Source organism: Pollachius pollachius (assembly GCF_949987615.1).
Source record: "Pollachius pollachius genome assembly, chromosome: 9".
Classification (NCBI taxonomy): domain Eukaryota; kingdom Metazoa; phylum Chordata; class Actinopteri; order Gadiformes; family Gadidae; genus Pollachius; species Pollachius pollachius.
The window spans coordinates 10,569,024-10,589,797 of NC_136942.1; the positions used below are offsets into that span (position 1 = coordinate 10,569,024).

General features: G+C 49.9%; 1 protein-coding gene across 1 annotated transcript in view; it reads right to left on the minus strand.

Moving 5' to 3' along the window:
- Positions 1-20,774, minus strand: part of LOC307080951 (copine-8-like) — a gene marked incomplete at both ends in the record, with an annotated part of 51,368 nt that overhangs the window by 20,673 nt on the left and 9,921 nt on the right. Inside the window, 9 exon segments of the mRNA XM_079743930.1 lie at positions 549-590; positions 1,610-1,714; positions 2,764-2,867; positions 4,168-4,231; positions 8,205-8,281; positions 12,122-12,161; positions 16,178-16,281; positions 17,556-17,578; positions 17,581-17,601. Of these exon segments, the coding sequence (XP_079600056.1) occupies positions 549-590; positions 1,610-1,714; positions 2,764-2,867; positions 4,168-4,231; positions 8,205-8,281; positions 12,122-12,161; positions 16,178-16,281; positions 17,556-17,578; positions 17,581-17,601 (580 nt within the window).

A 20,774-nucleotide genomic window follows, 5' to 3' on the forward strand; every position in this document is an offset into this window, starting at 1 on the left:
CTACAAAAACATGAGAGCACGTGACCAACATCACTGATAGCGTTGAGGGCTGAAATGCAAGATGAGCAATAAAAAACCTCTATAGAGAGCTGGAGTGAAGCCTAACACATAAAGCCACGCTCATTCATGTAAATTAATGTTGGCTCACATGAATGTTGAATGTCTTGCACTTAAAAATAGTACTTTGCATTGTGTAGCGTCTGATCCTAGCTATCTTTGTTGTATACGGGGAATGGGTTAACCTAGTGATTGTTAGTGCTTGGCACTTGGTTCTATGAACATCCTTACTGTACCCACAGCGATATATTGTTGTTTTTCTTTCTTCTGACAAATAGGCTTACTGTAAGTTTCTTTGGATAAAACCCTGAATTTAATGTAAATGTAATGAAGGAGTAATATTGGTAAATAATGTACTGTATAGTAGGATTTATCAGAAGAATAATGTATTAATACATGGTACATGGCATTGAGAGTGAAGAGTGTGGGCGTGACCCAGTGGTGTGGTTAGGTGGGGTTGTTTGAGTGCGAGAGTGTCAGTGTGTCCTCACCCTCCGTCCCGGTCCCAGTCGTACACCTCCACCTTAATGCTCCTGGAGGAGGAGGAGGAGGGGAGGAGGAGAGGGAAGTGGAGAAAGGAGGAGAGGGAGGAGAAGGGAGATGGATAGTGGTGAGGAGAGGGAGGAGGTCGAGAGGAGGGTAGGGGGGAGAGGGAAGAGAAGAGGATGGAGGAGAGGGAAGAGGAGGTGGAGGAGGAGTCAGGAGAGGGAGGTAGGGGAGGAGAGGGAGTTAAAGCAGTAGGGAGGAGAGGGAGGTGGAGAGGAGAAGGGGAAGAGGGGGATGAGAAGCAGTAAGGAGGCGGTGGAGGAGAAGAGGGTGGAGGAGGAGCAGGAGGGGGGGATGTAGAAATCCATTAAAATAAGCAGCATTGAGCGCTTTGAGCCTGAGAGCCTTTGTACCCCACAGAGGAGCTCTGAATGTCACCTTAATGGGATGAAAGCTCCCTGGTTAAGACTGAGCTTTTAGGAGAGCAGAGATTCAGGCCAAGTATTAGACAGTAAACATTAGACCTTTATTTCCAGGGTTTGTATTAACTACAGTATAGTACAGTTTTTTAAACAATATGAGATTATCAACATGAATTCCCAAATATATATGTACAAATTAATATGTTAATAAGATATAATACATTATTCAAGGGTCTGAGCATCTCCAACCTACAGCAATATTCTTAAATATGGATGCGTTAACAAATAAAACAAAGGGCTTTCCACTAGGAGGTAATGGAGGTACTGAAGGGGTTTATTATTAACAAGTTGAAACACAAAGCATATCATTGGCTGACATTGAAACATTACACAACCTAATCCCCTCATTTTATAACCAGCATATGTTCTTAAATAGTTCTAATAAGTTCTTGCATATTGTTGACTGGAGTGTTACCCTCCACCATTAACCAATCCTTTATCAGGTCAGAATCCTGTATGATGTAAGTGGTGTTATAGTCTCACCAATCAGACATCAGACTAACATAATCTTGGTTAAGGTTTTTTTCGACCAATCGTTTTAACAAAAGTGCGGGATCTGTGGCTGAACAGACAGCGGCCCATACCTGTCGTAGTCTCCGTTACACAGCGCTCTCACGGGGATCTTGAAGGCCTGCCACACGGGGTCCAGAGTGTTTTTCACCACCTCCGTCTTATGGGAAATGGTGTAGCTGTGGAGCACACAGACACACACACACACACACACACACACACACACACACACACACACACACACACACACACACAAACACACACACACAAGCACAGACACACACAGACACACAAACACACACACACATACACATAAAAACACACACACACCACAAAATTACACAATAGTTAAGTAGCAGTAATAGTTTTTAAGATTTGTTTAACTTTTTTATACCAAAGTGCATCCTGGGAGTGAGGAGTATTGTGGTTAACCAGTGGGTCAAACGTGTCCGGAAGGCCAGGAAGCTCTGACTTTTGTCCGTGTTCTCCACAAATTAGCGTTTTGTTTCCATGTCACGACCCCATGCTAATGCTTCGTTAGCCCGAGGCTAAACTTTCCTACACCACCCCAGCTGCACAGAGAGGACAGTAGTGACATATGTTCAAATCCTCCCGACTTAAGTGCACATCTGGGGGGGGGGGTTGAACGGCCGACAAACACTTTGAACCCTTAACGATGTCCAGAGGACACAGCCTTGTCTGATCTCCATCACCCCTGGCTGCTCGGAGCAGAGTGGCTCCGCTATTCAGCGCAGCACGGCGGGAGGCTGGCTGCTTACGTAACCTCTGATCATGAACCCTACTGTACACCGAGCGCTGGGGCCTGCTGCCTCCCTCTGACCCGCCTGGCCTCACACCTCCGCCGCACTCTGCCTCACTCCTCTACCTCGCCCTGCGTCGCTCGTCCTCCCTCTGCCTCGCTCTGTCACACTCTGCCTCACTCTGCCTCACTCCCCTGCCTTGCTCCTCTGCCTCACTCTGACGCAGAGCCACTCTCGCTCCTCTGCCTCGCCCTGCCTCCCTCTACCTCGCTCCTTTGCCTCACCCTGCCTCACTCTGCCACGCCCTGCCTCGTTAAGCCTCACTTTGCCTCACTCTGCGTCTCACCACATCTCCCAGTAGCCTCGAGGAACACAAACGGCGCCATTACTGTCATCGCCTTCTTCTTCCTCGTCTTACGGTTCAGTTCCGGGGCGTTCTAGAGAGAGAAAACTCAGGGTGGACTTACGATCCGTCCTCGTTGCTGCGGTAGAACACCAGGAAGGGGTCCGACTTGCCGAAGAAGTCCTTCTTATCCAGCTTGTTCCCGCAGAACTGCAGCATCACCGACTCCTGGGGACATGAGGAGCAGAACATATGACGTTCACACACGATACGCTGACTCTCTAAGGACTGGGGAGCAGAACACACAACGTTCACACACGATACGCTGACTCTCTTAGGACTGGGGAGCAGAACACACAACGTTCACACACGATACACTGACTCTCTAAGGACTAGGGAGCAGAACACACAACGTTCACACACGATACGCTGACTCTCTAAGGACTAGGGAGCAGAACACACAACGTTCACACACGATACGCTGACTCTCGCGGGACGTGGGGAGCAGAACACACGAGGTTCACCCTGGGCTCCCCCCTTTCATTCTTCTCTAAAGGTGAAATCCTTGTTTCTTTCTGCTGTGTTGCCTGCTGTTCATTTATTCATGCCCCTTATGTTATCTCGTGTTTTATGTTCCCATCTCTCTGTGTGTTATATCAGCACTGTTTGAAATGAAAGTCTCCTTAACCTATCTCCAGACCTTGATAAAGAATGATGAAAAATGTTGACAATTGTATTCGGCGGCTTTGTTTCCTTGTCTCTGTTGTGATAGTTTCCTCCCCCACGAGTCCTGATGAAGCACAGAGCTATTCTCAGAGTAATGTCGTAATAATGTTGTTATTAATCAATAAATAAGATAAGATACGATGCTACTTTAATGATCCCGGATGGAAGAGTCGAGAAAATACACATTGACCGACGGGGAATCGAACCCTAGCCGCGGGGGGGAATGTATGCTCGTCACCGGGTGATAGTGCGTCTGTCACGACGGATCAGTCTTACGGCCGCTGGGTGGATAAGTTATTTAGATCGGAGGCGTTTTCTCTCTTCATTTCATCGTAACATATTCCCCTCGGTGATTGACAAGGATGCCGATCCTGATGGATCCCGGCTGCCACGGCGACGACCACATCGTCACGGGAACCAACTGAACCACACTCTAATCCGAACTGTCAACCACAACAGTACATCGCCCAGGACGACTGTGATCAGACTAATGGACGAGGCCTCGATGAAGACCTCCCACGGATGATGTCATGGTCAGGCATCGAATGGGAGGAGCATGATGTCATACACATCCAATGGGAGGACATTCCACAGATGCCATCATGATTAGAGATCCAATGGGAGGACATCCTGGAGATGATGTCATGGATAGAGATCCAATGAGAGGACATCCCTAGATGACATCATGGTGAGACAACCAATAGGAACACATCCCCTAGATGACATCATGGTGAGAAAACCAATAGGAACACATCCCCTAGATGACATCATGGTGAGACAACCAATAGGAGGCCTCTCTTACCCGACAGTTGGTGAGCTCCTCCGCTCGGACGATCACCGTCCCACACTTCTTCCCCGGGATTCCACTGGAAGGAAACAGGAAATGAAAACAACATACAGGAAGTCAATAAAACGACCATTGTTGAACAGAAGGTCTCCAGGAGAAATCGATGAGGGGGCCGGAACGTTTAGCGTCAGGTTAACTTCAGGGTCCAAGTTCTCCTTCCCTCTCTTCTCCTCCCCCCTCCTCTCCCCCCTCTCCTCTCCAGCGGGAGGTTAACTTTAGGGTTCAAGTTCCTCCCCCCTCCTCTGCTCTCCTCTCCTCCCCTCTCCTCTACTCTCTTCTCTTCCACTCCTCTCCTCCCCTCTCCTCTCCTCCCCTCTCCTCTACTCTCTTCTCTTCCACTCCTCTCCTCCCCTCTCCTCTCCTCCCCTCTCCTCTTCTCTCCTCCCTCTCCTCTCCTCCCCCCTCTAGCAGGAGGTTAACTGTAGTGCTCGATCCAAAGCTGAAAGGTTCTGGTTCTGCTCCTTGACGACCGGTCTGAGGTGGTTCCAGAGGTTCATGAAGTACATCTAATGTGGAGAAAGCATCTCGTCCCTGATGACTCCATGGTGAACTCACCAGACCTTTCCTGGGTTGTCAAAGCAGATTACGATCCCAGGCAGAAATTAAAACTATTCTCGTGTGCCTTTGCCAAAGAAACTCTTAAGGTCTAAATGATCAACACACACATAAATACACACATGTGCGTGTGTGTGTGTTTGTGTGTGTGTGTGTGTGTACCCCAGTGCTGGAATACCAGTGACATTTCAGTTGCAATGTTTGTTTACATTCTGGGTCGGTGAAGCAAGACATCCAGGCAATAGGGCCAAGGGAGGGGGGAGAGAGGGAGGGAGGGGGGGGGGGGGGAGGGTGGAGGAAGGAAGGAGGGGGGGAGAAGTGGAGGAAGGAAGGGAGGCTTGCCCTGCTATAAATAGCCTCCATGTACGCCCCGGACCCCAGGCCAGGCGCAGCGGAGGGAGAGCCAGCCGAGGAAATGCTCATTTGGGTGAGGAGACAGAGGAGAGGGGAGGAGAGGGGAGGAGAGGGAGGAGAGGGAGGAGAGGGGATGAGAGGGGCGAGAGGGGAGGAGAGGGAGGAGAGGGGAGGAGAGAGAGGGAGGAGAGGGGAGGAAAAGGAGGAGAGGGGAGGGGAGAAGCGAGAGGAGAGGAGAGAGAGGAGAGGGAAGGGAGGAAATGGGAGGAGAGGAGAAGGAGGAAAGGGAGGAATGGGGAGGAGAAGAGGGGTGTAAGAGGAAGCGCCGCCTGTCACCTGAGACATGACAGGAAGCTCTGAGGCGCCCGGACGCACTCAGTGAGATTAACAGATCAACACTGAGATCACAGCGCTGAGCCCTCTGTCAGGGGGGGAATAATGAGAGAGAGAGAGAGAGAGAGAGAGAGAGAGAGAGAGAGAGAGAGAGAGAGAGAGAGACACTCTGGAAGTCAGGAGGAGGAGAGGTGGATGAACGAGTGATGGGGCGAACGAGAACGAAGCGAACAAGGGCAGGTAGGAGAAGAGCCGGAGACAGACCACCGTCTTTTAACGACGCACTAACGACCTGTCGCCCCAGGAGCCACAGCGGGGTGTCCCGTTAGTGTATATTAACGCCGGTCGGGAACGGCTTACCACCGCGTTCTCCTCCAATAAGAGGTGCCCTGGGGTGGGGGGGGGAGGGAGACGAGGCAGTTCCATCGCAACATTATTGTCCCTCGAAATTAGAATATTCCACCGCGTTGCGTTGAGCTTATTGATCTGATCTGCGTCGTCAAGGAAACGCGGGATGGGTGGTTGTGTTTATCAGTTGTTGTTCTTGATGTTGTCTTTGAAGGAACTGTTAGAACGCAGAGTTGTCCCGTTGTTGAAGATTAACACAGACCTTTGGCAGGTCATCAATCAGGACCAGATCGAATCCCCGCCGGTCTGACCTCTGACCTCTGGGAGGTTAACTTTAGGGTTTGGGTTGTCCGCCCCTCTCCTCCTCCTCCTCTGTCTCCTCTCTCCTCCCCTCCCTCTCCTCCTCCCCTCTCCCAAGCGAGCTCCAGGACCTCCTGAGGAGCACGTCTCAGGAGGAGGAGGTGGAGTAGGTGGAGGAGGTGGAGGAGGAGGAGCTTCACGGCGTGTTGTGTAACCGCTCGCTCCCCACGCGTCGTCTCGTCGCTCCTCAACGCCGCGGCTCCGGACCGCTCGGAGACGAGGTCCTCCCGTTAACGACGTTGAGGTCATCGCATTAAAGACGATGAGGTCATCGCATTACCGATGATGAGGTCATTGCGTTACCGATGATGAGGTCATCACGTCTCCTCCCCGTGCTGGGAGAGGTGATGCCTCAGCGACCGAGAGCAGAGGTCCGCTGGAAGGGGATCGCCATCGATAGGAGAGGATTGAGTGGACCAAGGGGATGCACCACACACCAACGCAAACACACACAAACACACACCAACGCACACACACACACACACACACACCAACGCACGCACAAAACACCAACGCACGCACAAACACACACCAACGCACGCACACACACACACCAACGCACGCACACACACCAACGCATAAACACACACAACGCACGCAAACACACACACACACACATCAACGTGTATAAACCGACATGTACACACACACACTATAGACACTAAGAGACACTTTACACTTTCGAAGACACATACAAACACACACACACACACACACACACACACTAAGGAATGGTTCACACAGTGGCAGACATACACACACACACACACACTATAGACATTAAGGAACACTTTACACCGCCAAAGACACACACACACACACACACACACAAAGGGATCATGGTGAATGGGTTCGGGGTCAGGGTGATTGCATAACTCACGTTCTTACATCACTTCTCTTGTGTGTGATTTAACCGGACCACCGCGGCCACTTCAGCTACACACACACACCCTGACACACGTAACACACCCACCCAGACACACACGTTACACACCCGCCCTCACACAAATGCTACACACCCGCCCCGACACACATGCTACACACCCACCCTGGCACACAAGTTACACACCCACCCTGACACACAAGTTACACACACATCTTGACATACATGCTACACAGCCACCCTGACACACACCTTAAACACGCTACACAACCACCCTGACACACACACTACACACACATCCTGACACACACGTTACACACCCAACCTGACACACGTTGCCCACTAGTGTACCGGGCCTGGTCCCAGCGGCCAGTGCCCTGGCCTCCCGTATTGCTAATGCAGCTCTCTGAAGAGCCGCCGATCCAAACCACTTCACACTCGACCCTGGGAAGTGGATCAGAGGAACAGAGATCCGGAAGATCGACGGACGGACAAATCACGACTCTCACATGCTCTGTCTCTGGGTCAGAGGGAGAGGAAGAACAAAGAGCCAATCACTATGGTTCACCACTCCTACTGCCACTGGAGGAGGAGCAGGAGCAGGAGCAGGAGGAGGAGGAGAGGGAAGAGAAAGAGGAGGAAGAAGAGGAGGAGCAGGAGGAGAAGGAGGGGATGAGGAAGAGGAGCGGGAGCAGGAGGAAGAAGAGGAGGAGGGGAGGAGGAGGAGGGGGAGGAAGAGGGAGAGGAAGAATCAGGTGCAGCTAATGATGCTTCAACATCACCAACACCTCCAAGGACCAGAAGCAACGACAACAACACCAGGCTCATCAACGGGGTGAGAGAGAGAGAGCGAGAGAGAGAGAGAGAGAGAGAAAGAGACAGAGAGAGACAGAGAGAGAGACAGGATTAAGCCCACCCTAAGAAGGCAGAATCGCGCAGCCAACAGAGGAACAAAGGCTCCACAGGAGCGTTGAGATGTGAGGATTCTGGAGCTAATTAAGTTGGAGGTTCCTCCACCCACCGCTGTAGTCTCTGAAGTTCACCTCTCGTTCCCCCGCTGGACCGGAGAGGTGAACACCAGTCAACTGACATCCTCCGCCGCTGTGTTTGTGTGTGTGTGTGTGTGTGTGTGTTTGTGTGTGTGTAATCAGGTACTTACATCAAAGGCTTTTCCAGGCGACTTCCCAGGGAACCGACCACCTCACCCAGAGTACAGAACGCCTGGCCCAGGAAGTCCTACACACACAGACACACACACGCACAGAGACACACACACACACACACACGCACGCAGACACACACACACACACACACACACACACACACATACACACAGGTTGTTAATGAGCTGTTGGTGTTGAAACTGACACTGCGCTCCAGAATGGTATGCTGCATGTTAGCGTGGTTTGAGCTGAGGTCGTTAGTCATTCCCAGTGCAGTGAGGAGGAACAGTATTCCTCTGATGTATGTCGCCTGTCACAAGCTTTCTGCTGCCTGTCAGGAGGCCCTCATGATAGACGCAGCCTCCACCTCACCAGACGGACGTCCATCTATCAGAGGAGACCGTTGGGGGTATTGAGTTGAGCATCACAACTTAACAAACCATCTCAGAAGAACCGGTCGAGTTTGGGGAATTTAGATTAGAAATGTGATCAGTTTAGATGGGTACTCTTGAGTGTAGTTAGAACAGCCACACACACAAAATAATATATGTCTCTGAAAAACAATGGTGAAATCTAAATTTATCTAATTTAATCCTCCAAAAAAATAAAAAAAAATAAAGTAAGTTAAACCTCAAATAAACTTTGTTCAGTTGAAATCTGTGATGTCTGGCTATCAAAGATGTGGTGAAAAAGTCTGTGTTAATGTATATATATACATACATACATACATACATATATATATAAATATGTGTTTACAGTTTGTGTGTTGTGTGTACCAGCGTGTGTGTTGTGTGTATCAGTGTGTGTTATGTGTACCAGCGTGTGTGTTGTGTTACAGCATGTGTGTTGTGTTACAGCGTGTCTGTGTTGTGTTACATTGTGTGTGTGTTTAGTCTGGAGGTGTGTGTTGTGTGTTACAGTCTGTCTGTGTGTTGTGTTAAATGCGTGTGTGTTTAGTCTGTAGGTGTTTGCTGTGTTACAGAGTGTCTGTGTTGTGTTACAGGGGTGCGTTCAGTCTGTAGGTGCTTGTTGTGTTACAGCGCCTCTGTGTTGTGTTACGGCGTGTCTGTGTTGTGTTACATTGTGTGTGTTCAGTCTGGAGGTGTGTGGGCAGAGGTCTGAGTCAACAGCGACCACAACGCTGCCAAACTCTGTGTGTTCCTGCCCTCAAAGTCCGCACTACACTCCGTCTACTAGGGGACATATCCGCGTGGCTGAGTGTGTGTTTATGTCCATGTGAGCGTGCAGCACTTGACAAAGCATTGTGTGTATCTGTGTATGTATCTGTGTGTGAATGTGTGTGTATCTGTGTGTGTGTGCGTGTGTGTGTGTAAATGTGTGTGTATCCGTGTGTGTGTGTGTGTGTGTGCGTGTGTAAATGTGTGTGTATCCGTGTGTGTGTGTGTGTGTAAATGTGTGTGTAAATGTGTGTGTATCCGTGTGTGTGTGTGTGTGGTTATGTGTATGGTTATGTGTATGTGTATGGGTGTATGTATAAGTGTATGTGTAAGTGTGTGTGTGTGTATCTGTGTGTGTGTGTGTGTGTGTGTGTGTGTGTGGTCCGGGGGCAGAAGGCTCTCTGCAGATCTCTTGCCGGTGCTGAGCAGAGCCCCCCCCCCGGCCTGAGCCGAAGCTCAGACGTGACAAAAAGCATCTCTGGCTGCTCTCCACCGCTGCTAGCTACCTAGCGCTGGGAGCCGCTGCACATAGCCCGCTACGCTAGCAGCCTGCTAGCTCAGCTAACGGCGGGTAGCTATGTTTGAGTTCATCTCAAGAAGAGTTCATCTTATCTCAAGAAGAGTTCATCTTGTGAACTCTTCTTTCATACACAGATTCATCTGTGTATGCACATTTGTATTTTTACTACACTTTTGATGTTTTTACTCAGAAGCATCCTGCGTTTCAAACATGTTTTAATTATTTTTTTTATTAATTTATTGAACACATTTCTTTTGGGGGGGGGGCAATTATTTCTAATTTGACCCCCCCATTAGTTTTTTTCACTGCCATGCGGTCATTTTGGTGTTTCACTTTGAGCTCAACCTTATTTATATTGATACTGTACTTATATTTTGAGCTGGGCAATTAACACCGAACTGATGAAGGATCAACGGTTTCCTGATTCTGAATCCCCACAGCACCACAACATGCAGAGTGTCAGACAGGTCAGCCTCTCTGGATTGAACTCCCTTGTCCCCTTTAAGTCATTGCTGCTCGTTCACATCAGCAGCTGCTCACTCCTCTCGCTGTGGAAGAATATACGCTTATTGTTTAAAACGCTGTTTAGCATCTTAATTCCATAAGGAAAGACTCCTCGGGCCATGTTTCCAGATGTGTTGTTCCTCTAAATACGTTGAGGTCCAGATGGCTGCCAACTCCTTATAAAGGACCTTGTTTTTGTTAGTAGCTACGTACTATGAAGTGATGTGTTAAGATGATACGTTACTAATGTTTATTATTCATCAGTTTAACCAAAGGCACCTACAGCGAGACTGTGAATACACAGAAGTGTCATTAAGGAGTAGGTAGGGATTAGATAGTGAATACAGAGACAGGTCATTAAGGAGCGGGTAGGGGTTAGACAGTGAATACAGAGACAGGTCATTAAGGAGCAGGTAGGGGTTAGACAGTGAATACAGAGACAGGTCAATAAGGAGCAGGTAGGGGTTAGACAGTACAGAGACAGGTCATTAAGGAGCAGGTAGGGGTTAGACAATACAGAGACAGGTCATTAAGGAGCAGGTAGGGGTTAGACAGTACAGAGACAGGACATTAAGGAGCAGGTAGGGGTTAGACAGTACAGAGACAGGTCATTAAGGAGCAGGTAGGGGTTAGACAGTAGAGACACAGGTCATTAAGGAGCAGGTAGGGGTTAGACAGTACAGAGACAGGACATTAAGGAGCAGGTAGGGGTTAGACAGTACAGAGACAGGTCATTAAGGAGCAGGTAGGGGTTAGACAGTGCAGAGACAGGTCAATAAGGAGCAGGTAGGGGTTAGACAGTACAGAGACAGGTCATTAAGGAGCAGGTAGGGGTTAGACAGTACAGAGACAGGTCATTAAGGAGCAGGTAGGGGTTAAACAGTACAGAGACAGGTCATTAAGGAGCAGCTAAGGGTGAGACATTTCCTTTCAGCCGAGAGTCGGACAGCTCCCAAAACACCCAAACTACTAAAAAGATTCTCAAGCAAATAATGTGAGGAAGCCTATCTCATCCTTCACTCACATGGTCCTTAATGTACGCAGTTATGTATGCTATACGTCCTGGCACTTACTGTACCCAGTTATTGTATGTTGTACATCCTGGCACTTAATGTACGCATTTATTGCATGCTGTACGTGTACCTTTGTTGTATACAGGGAACGATTATTAGTGCTTGGCACTTTGTTCTATGAACATCCATACTGTACCAACAGTGATATATTGTTGTTTCTCTTTCTTCAGACAAATGTACTTATTAACTTATTATGTAAGTCGCTTTGGATAAAAGCGTCAATGCTGAATGCCCTAAACGTAAATCTACATGAGCATGATGCACATGTTTCTGTGTTTGTTTCGTTCAACTTTGAACAGCTCAAGCGTTGGGCGAGAGATGGTTAAGGTGAGGAACGGAACTCAGACAGAACATTACAGTGGTAATTAGGCATCAAAGACTCCTGTTCTGACATCGGCTGCTCTCCAACGTACCCTAGCACCACCAACACCTCCACCACCTCCATCAAGAAAGTCCCGGTCGTGGTAAAGTGGTGGAGCTACGTTCTCCGTTGGGTCCCAGAGCGAGTGGTGGATATAAACATCAAGGCTTAATCGTATCGCGGGTAAGAGGACCCTGGCCCCCGTGCGTTCCCCCTGAATGCAGCAGTGATGAACAATCAGTCGGTGTAAATGAGGGAGAGGAGAGAGGAGACTTACGTGCTTCGAGAGCTTCTCACTCTTGCAGTCCAAGTCGTAGCTGCGGAGACGGAGGAAGAGAAAATTACTGCATTAGTGACGACAAAGGATTGAGGAGGTGGGAATTTTGAGGGCACTTATTCACAAGTAGGGAGGCTGGGAGGAAAACCGCACTCTTCTCTCGGGCGGCTACAGGGCCGATTCCTACTTAATACTCTACGCGGTTTAGTTGTTTTGAGTGATGAGCAGCCTGCAAAGTGGATTGGATTGGTAACAGTGTTGCCAGATTGGGACAAATTTCCAGATTGGGACAGAAATCAGTCCCAATCCGGCAGTACTGATTCGTAAATGGGTCATTATTATCAAATGTAAATGATGTACTGCATTTTCATGAAAGAAGAGTTGGTTGTCATGGTAACCCGCACCTGGGATCACACACGTTTTGACAGTGTCTCTTTTCAAGCATTTCGTTAACAACACCATCGACGATGTTACAACACCTGTATCGAACACACACAAGCTATGTGGCAGATTAGCACAACATTTTCCTAATATAACACCTAAACAATATGTGCACACGCAGGCAGGCACTCACACACGCACGCACGGATGCACGCACACACACACACGCACACACACACACACACACAAAGGCTTTTGTTAGTTGACAGAAGATGCAAAAATGCTTTCAATTTGGTAAGTGTTTACTATCTATTGGTTGTAAAGGTGCTCTGATCCTAAGCAGGCTTAGGATCAGAGGATCTCTGCAGATCCTAAGCATCTGCAGAGAATCTTTAGAGAACACAGATACACCTGGGTCTCCGTTCAAACATTTGTTCATCATCCAGTGCTGACTGTTTACCTCGTTAGTTCTCAGCCTCACTTGTAAGGCACTTTGGAGAAAAGTATCTGCTAAATAACTCAGCGTGAAGGAAGGAGCAGTCAGGGGCTAGGCAGCATCTCCATCTAGAGTCATTTAGCAGACTCAATCTAGGGGCTAGGCAGCATTGATTCATTGATCAGACTCAGTGTAGAGGCTAGGGGAACCATCGTCAGCATGGTAAACAGAGCTAGAGTCCATAAGCTACATGCTACAGTCCATATGCAAACAGAGCTTGAGTCTACTCTACTATTATAGTTTTTGACAGAGATGATCCTCTTCACCCCCCCCCACCCAACTCCCTGCTGTATCTTACTGCACACAATGCGTGTGTGTGTGTGTGTGTGTGTGTGTGTGTGTGTGTGTGTAGCAGGGTTCAGCGCTGCCGTTACGCAACCTGCCGACGGCGGGCGGCACAGGTGCGCCTCATCATGCGCTCTACCCCCGCTCGCCCATGATGTCACCAAAATACCCATGAATCATTCACTTAAAAGAGAGAGAGAGAGAGACAGAGACAGAGAGAGAGAGACAGAGAGAGAGAGAGAGAGACAGAGAGACAGAGACAGAGAGAGAGAGACAGAGAGAGAGAGAGAGACAGAGACAGAGACAGAGAGAGAGACAGAGAGAGAGAGAGCGAAAGAGAAAGAGAAAGAGAAAGAAATAGTAAGAGTGAGAGTGACAGTGAGAGAGAGAGAGAGAGAGAGCGAAAGAGAGAGAGAAAAATAAATAGTGAGAGTGAGAAAGAGAGAGAGTGAGAGTGAGAAAGAAAGAGAGAGTGAGAAAGAGAGGGAGTGTGACCAACAGATAGGGTGAGAAACAATGGCGTGAGCGGGGAGGAAGAGGCAGAGTGAGCGTGTTGTGAGAATGTGTAAAGCCTCTGTGCTCGGTGTGTTAGCAGAACGCGCTCACCCATGCAGACAAACACACACTTGGGAGAAGTTCACACCACAGATGAGCTTGTAATGCTAACCTTTTCTGTGTGTGTGTGAGTGTGAGTGTGTGTGTTTGTGTGTGAGTGAGTGGGCGTGCAAGCGAGCGATGGTATGCGTGAGTAATGAGTGAGCGGGCAAATATATGTGTGAATGAGTGACTGAGTGACTGAGTGAGGGAGTGTGTGTGTGAGTGAGCGAGTAGGCAAGCGTGTGTGTGAGTGTACTTGGGTGCGTGTACATTAATTAATCGATGATTGATTCGGCTGTACATCAGCTCTGTGTGTATTTCTCACGGGCCCTTCCTAGAGAAGGGATTCAGGACCCTGAAGAGTCCAGGCTTCTCCCGCCACACAACACAACCAGCAGCAGCGTAGATAAACCCAGTGAGAGGGTGAAGCATCACTAACAGGCTCACCACCGCCTATTACAAACCCGATCCCAGAGACCGGGAGCAGGCAGAGAGACGATGGCTGAGCTCCGCGCCTCCCAACCTCTTCACACAAACCTATAAAAAGACCTCCTCTACGCAGTACTCAGATGGAGTACTTATCCCGCGCCCGGGCCAATCAGCTCTGACCCTCTGAACCAGGGGATCGCTGGCGTCTGCCGGCAGCGAGCGACGCCGCCGGGCGATAAACGCTCTCTCTTCCCTGACCCCTCGTGTCTGCGGCGGCTTCAAGGGGACCGCTCTCTGGGGCTGAGCGGGGCCGATGATTTGTGGTTTTGAGACGGAGGGTTTCAAACCTTGGAGGGTGCGTGGTCACAGAGACGTCTGAGAGGAGATCTCATCTCCACCACCGCGCAGATTGGTTCGCACTTACACACGGGCGCCCCCCCCCCATGGAGTCCATGTTTAAATAGGAGCGATGTTTTATGGATGTGACATTTGATATCCTACACGTTGGCATAATGTGAATATTAATAAGAAGCACGCAGATTTTTAATCATTTCCACCCCTTTAGATAGCGCTCCATATTTAAACAAATAAATGCAAATATATGCAAAGCATTTCCTCCCCCCTATTAAAGGTAATCAGAGGATTCATCAAGACCCTGGCCAATTGATTTCCATTTAAATATAATCCAGCCATCGCTGAGCCCCTCAGAGCCTCCAGCCTCCTTCATCCTCTTGTCGTCTGTGAAGCTCCCTGCAGACACACCTAGCAGGAGAGCTAGCAGGAGCGCTAGCAGGAGAGATAGCTCACACACCTAGCAGGAGAGCTAGCAGGAGAGCTAGCACACACACCAAGCAGGAGTGCTAGCACACAGAGCTAGCAGGAGATCTAGCACGCAGACCGAGCAGGAGAGATAGCACGAACACCTAGCAGGAGAGATAGCTGGAGAGCTAGCACACACACCTAGCAGGAGTGCTAGCACACAGAGTTAGCAGGAGATCTAGCACGCAGACCGAGCAGGAGAGCTAGCTGGAGAGCTAGCACATAGAGCTAAAAGGAGACCTAGCACACAGATCTAGCAGGAGAGCTAGCAGGAGAGCTAGCAGGATAGCTAGCAAGAGAGCTAGCAGGAAAGCTAGCAGGGGACCTAGCAGGAGAGCTAGCACATAGACCAAGCAGGAGAGCTAGCAGGAGACCTGGCACACAGAGCTAGCAGGAGACCTAGCACACAGAGCTAGAACAAAGAGATAGCAGGAGAGCTGCTAGGTCGGAGCTGCTTCCATCCACACACACCGTAGCGTTAATCTATAAGTGTCCAAAAACCTAAACTTTCTCATTAAATGGGGTTGGGTTCATAGGCTCTTTAAAATGGGAATAAAACCCGAATACCTCAGCTGAAACCCGTTCTGTTTAAGGCTCTGAAATGCTGACAAACGTTTGGACCGCGCCCCTCACACCTGCCCCTCTAAACCCAGGCTGGCGTTTCCTCTAACACTGCGGTTCTTCTGCCTCCGACGGCATGTTTAGCTCTCCTGGGAGGAAGCTCTGAGATTCAGGGTGTGGGGGGTGGTGTCTACAGCGGCGCCTGGCCAAGGTGTGGAAGCTCCTGGGGGTTCTGGAGGGTGGAGGAGAGGGTGGAGGAGGATGGAGGAGATGGATGAAAAGGAAGGTGAAGGATGGGGGGCAGGGTGATGGAGGCTGGAGAGAGGTGCTGGAGGGTGGAACACCTTCAAACACACGCACAGTGGGTGGTGTGTGTATCTGTGTGTGTGTGTAAACACTGTGACCATAGTAACACACACACAGACACATGCATAGTGTGCATGCGTGCGTGCGTGCGTGCGTGTGTGCGTGCGTGCGTGTTGACTCACAGGTCGAAGCGTAGGTTCTGCCGCTCCTCAAAAAAGTAGTCCATGATGAACTTGTGGACGAAGTCGGGGTTCAGGGTGTTGTCGATCACCTCTGTGCGGCCATACTGCAGAACCACAAGAACAAGAAGAAGCAGGTCGGCGACAGCGAGTGTGCTCTCCAGATGGGGAAACTTGTCGGTGTCGGCTTAGCTCAGGAGGTAGTGTGTTGGCTTGTAACCGGAAGGTTGCTAGTTCAATCCCCGGCTCCTCCTGGCTGAGTGTCGAGGTGTGCCTGAGCGAGGCACACCTCACCCCGACTGCTCCAGACGAGCTGGCTGTCGCCCCGGTGGTTGACACTGCCGTTGTTGTGTGAATGTGTGTAAGAACCGTTGTGAGTCGCTTTGGATAAAAGTGTCTGCTAAACGCTGTAATATAAATTAAATGTAATAGTGTCTCGCGTGTGTGTATGCATTATTACAACGGCTGGTTCTGCTACTGTCCCCAAGAGTGGACCCGGTCACCCTGACCTTCATATAGGTTCCTCTGCCTAAAACAAAGAGCGGGAAATACAGGGGTATTTCCCGCTCTGCTTATTACCGAAGGGAACAGCGGTTAAACACCATGAAACGTGTGGTCCTCTCCAGAGCTCTGCGTTAACGTGGTGAACACGGCTCTGATTGGCTCCCGCGCCTCGCTCCTCAGTTCACCGGGACGGCGGTATGTAAATGTGTGGTTTTTGCACGTCACATGTTTTCCTCGCCAGGCATAAGTTCCTGTGAATTATCGTTAACATCTCCGGTCTAATATGGCATCCTGTGATGCCAGCAACAGTTACAGACAGATGGAGTTCATAATTACAGACAACCCTGCCTTCCTCCCCCTCCCTCTCTCTCCCACCCTCCCTCCCTCCCTCCCCCCTCTCCCTCCCTCCCTCCCTCCCTCCCCCCTCTCCCTCCACCCTCCCTCTCTCTCCCTCCACCCTGCCTCTCTCTCCCTCCACCCTCCCTCTCTCTCCCACCTTCCCTCCCTCCCTCCCTCCCCCCTCTCCCTCCACCCTCCCTCTCTCTCCCACCCTCCCTCCCCCTCTCCCTCCACCCTCCCTCTCTCTCCCTCCACCCTCCCTCTCTCTCTCTCCACCCTCCCTCTCTCTCCCACCCTCCCTCCACCCTCCCTCCACCCTCCCTCTCCCTCCCTCCCTCCCCCCTCTCCCTCCACCCTTCCCCCTCTCCCTCCACCCTCCCTCTCTCTCCCTCCACCCTCCCTCTCCCTCCCTCCCAACCTCTCTCTCCCTCCACCCTCCCTCTCTCTCCCACCCTCCCTCCGCCCTCTCCCTCCACCCTCCCTCTCTCTCCTACCCACCCTCCCCCTCCCTCCCTACACCTCATCCCATTGGACTCACCTCACGCCACTCCCGGTTGGCATTCCTTGGATATACAGGACACATACTGTTGAGATAAAGGAGAGAGAGGGAAACAGAGAGAGAGAGAGAGAGAGAGAGAGACAGAGAGACAGAGACTCACATAAATGAGACAGACAGAGAGACACAGAGACAGAGGTAAAGACACAGAGACACAGAGAGACAGAGAGAGAGACACAGAGAAACACACAGGAAGAGAGACAGCTCGTGAGCGAGATATCGAAGGGTAATAAATATGATCAGTGAAGCGCTTTGTGAAGTCAGCTCAGAGCGTGTTCTTACCCAGGCTGATAAATGACAACCATCTCATTAAATGTCAGCAGTTTACCTTCTAGCATTATGATATTTCAGAGAGGAGGAGGAGGAGAGGGGGGGGGAGAGGAGAGGGAGGGAGGAGAGGAGAGGAGGCGAGGAGAGGGGAGAAGGAGAGAGCTGTTAGGGGAGAGGAGAGGATGGGAAAGGAGAGTAGGGAAGAGGTGAGTTAAGAGGAGAGGAGGAGAGAGGGGAGGAGGAGAGGAGAGGCGAAGGGGAAGAGAGGGGGCGGAATGGAGAGGAGGAGAGGAGGGGAGAGGAGAAGCTAGAGGAGAGAGGAGATGGAAACCATAGAGATGCAAGGAGAGAATATGAGGAGAAGAGAGGAGGGAAGAGGAGCACAGCGTAGAGTAGAGGAAAGGAGCTAAGTGGATAAGAGAGGAGAAGAAAATGAGAGGAAAGGTGAGGAGAGGAAGGGAGGGGAGAGGAGATAAGTAGATAAAGGAGAAGAGAGGAGAGGAGAGGAGAGAAGTGGATAGAGGAGAGGAGAGGAGGGGAGGGGAGGGTGAGAGGAGTAGATAGAGGAGAGGAGACGAGGGGAGAGGAGAGGAGCGGAGAGGAGCACTTAACAACACAGAACCATCTGGTTGCGGTGCTGTGTGGTGGAAGCATCACCCTTTGGGAGCTACCTTAAAAATGTACCTCGCCACTGAGGCCAACACACACACTCTTTCCAGCCCATTCCACCTGAGCGACACTGATTGGCCGCCTCTAAAAGGCCATGACAACCTCTGTCTGTCCTTGTCCTAGCGTTGGCCCTGACACACACACACACACACACATAAACACACACCCACGCAGGTGTCATTTGACTGGCATTTAGTTTGGTTGACTTAAGGTTAGCACGTAGCGGCTAACCAAGTTTGCATTAGCGGTTTGTACCCACCCCCCACCTGAATCCCTGAACAGAGCAACAATATTGTTCTTTGCTTTATTCAAGTGTTTTAAGAACCCATACAATATATAATACGCAGCGCAGCCCGCATGAGATCTGCCTCTGTTGTCTGCTCTGTTCTGACAGAAGGGTTAACTAGTTTCAGCCTCTATGGGTAGGCTGTGTGTGTGTGTGTGTGTGTGTGTGTGTGTGTGGGGGGGGGGGGGGCTGTGGGTCTGTGCTGGTGGGGAACCGGTGATGATGTGATGTTCTGTGTTCCTTTTGAAAGGAAGCAAGGGGGAAAAAACTAAATAGGATCAAAAAAAATAATGCAAGCATGCAAGCAGTGCTATAAATGTGATCGCATTTTTTGCATTTTTGCATTTTGTTATTTTGGCGGCCATCTTTCTTGGCGGAGATCGAGTCAGAGAAAGAGCAAGAATAAGAGAGAGACAAAGGAGAGGGAGGGATAGCGAGAAAGAGAGACAGAGACAGAGAGCAACAGAGAGAGACAGAGCGCAACACAGAGAGCGAGAGGAGAGAGACAGAGAGCAACACAGAGAGAGAGAGAGAGAGGAGAGAGAGACAGACAGCAACAGAGAGAGAGAGAGACAGAGTAACAGAGAGAGAGAGAGAAAGAGAGAGAGAGAGAGAGAGAGAGAGAGAGGGAGGTGTGGGGGGGGTCTCAGCTGGGGCCGCGCGCCGCCACGCTTTCATCCTGCTAGCGCGCGGCTAGCTGCCACATGGCGTCAACAGGAGGAGCAGGGATGTATTATTCACCCGCAGCGCCCAGAGACCGCGCTGTGCTACACCAAACCCATGTTTACCAGCGCGCGCTCAGCTTCCTATTAGGTACAATGGGGGGGGGGGGGCTGTGCCTGTGTGTGTGTGCCTGTGTGTGTGTGTGTGTTTGTGTGTGTGCGTGTGTACATCTGTGTGTGTGTTTTTGCCTGTGTGTGTGTCTCTAACTGTTTGTGTGGATAGCAGTGGTTGTTGAGCGGCAACCAAGCTAACACACAGCGCTAAGGCGCTATAGAGGCTAACCACTACACAGAGTACACTAGTGATCGTCGCGGGTTCGGTGTGAGACGTTCCCTTTCCTTAACCTCGAGCACCGACACTGTTCAGAGTGGCTTTTGGTGTTTTAGACACATACAGACGCAGATACGAAAAACATACATGCACATACGCATGCATGCACACACACACACAAACACACACACCAAAACAATCATCTGCTGGCCAAGCACAAACACGCACACATCATACACACGCACATATACACATGCACACATCATGCACACACACACACACACACACCAAGACAATCATCCACTGGTCCTCAGGTTTGGAGGCACAATTTGGTTTAATTATTTTAAATTACATTATAATAATAACTATATAGAGTTATTTTAATATTGCATTATATATTTATTATTATAATATTGTATTATAATAACTACTATAACTACAATTTGATATACAAAATGCAAAGCGACACATGAACACGGACACATACACACACACACTAGGGCATTGTTCAGCGTTATGAGCTAATATGAAAACTACAAAATCTGCCCTGAGGCTGTAGGCTGTGTGTGCGCCTGTGTGTGCATGTGTTTGTGTGTGGTCGAGTGCTTATGTGTGCCTGCGTGTGTATATGTGTGTGTATTATGTGTGAATATATGTGTGCATGATGCGTGCATGTGTGTGTGTGTGTGTGTGCATTTGTGCATCTGTGTGTGTGTGTTTGATGTGTGTGAATCTTGTGTGCGTTTATGATGTGTGTGTATAAGTGTGCCTGTGTGTGTATGATGCATGTGTGTATGAGTGCGTGCGTGTGTGTGTGTGTGTGTGTGTGTGTGTGCGTTTGATGCGTGTGTGTGTGTATGAGTGCGTGTGATGCTTGTTTGTGTGTGTGTGTGTGTGTGCGTGTGTATGTGTGAATGTGTGTATGTGCGTGTGTGTATGTATGGGCGTGTGTGTGTGTGTATGATGCGTGTGTGTCTGCTGAG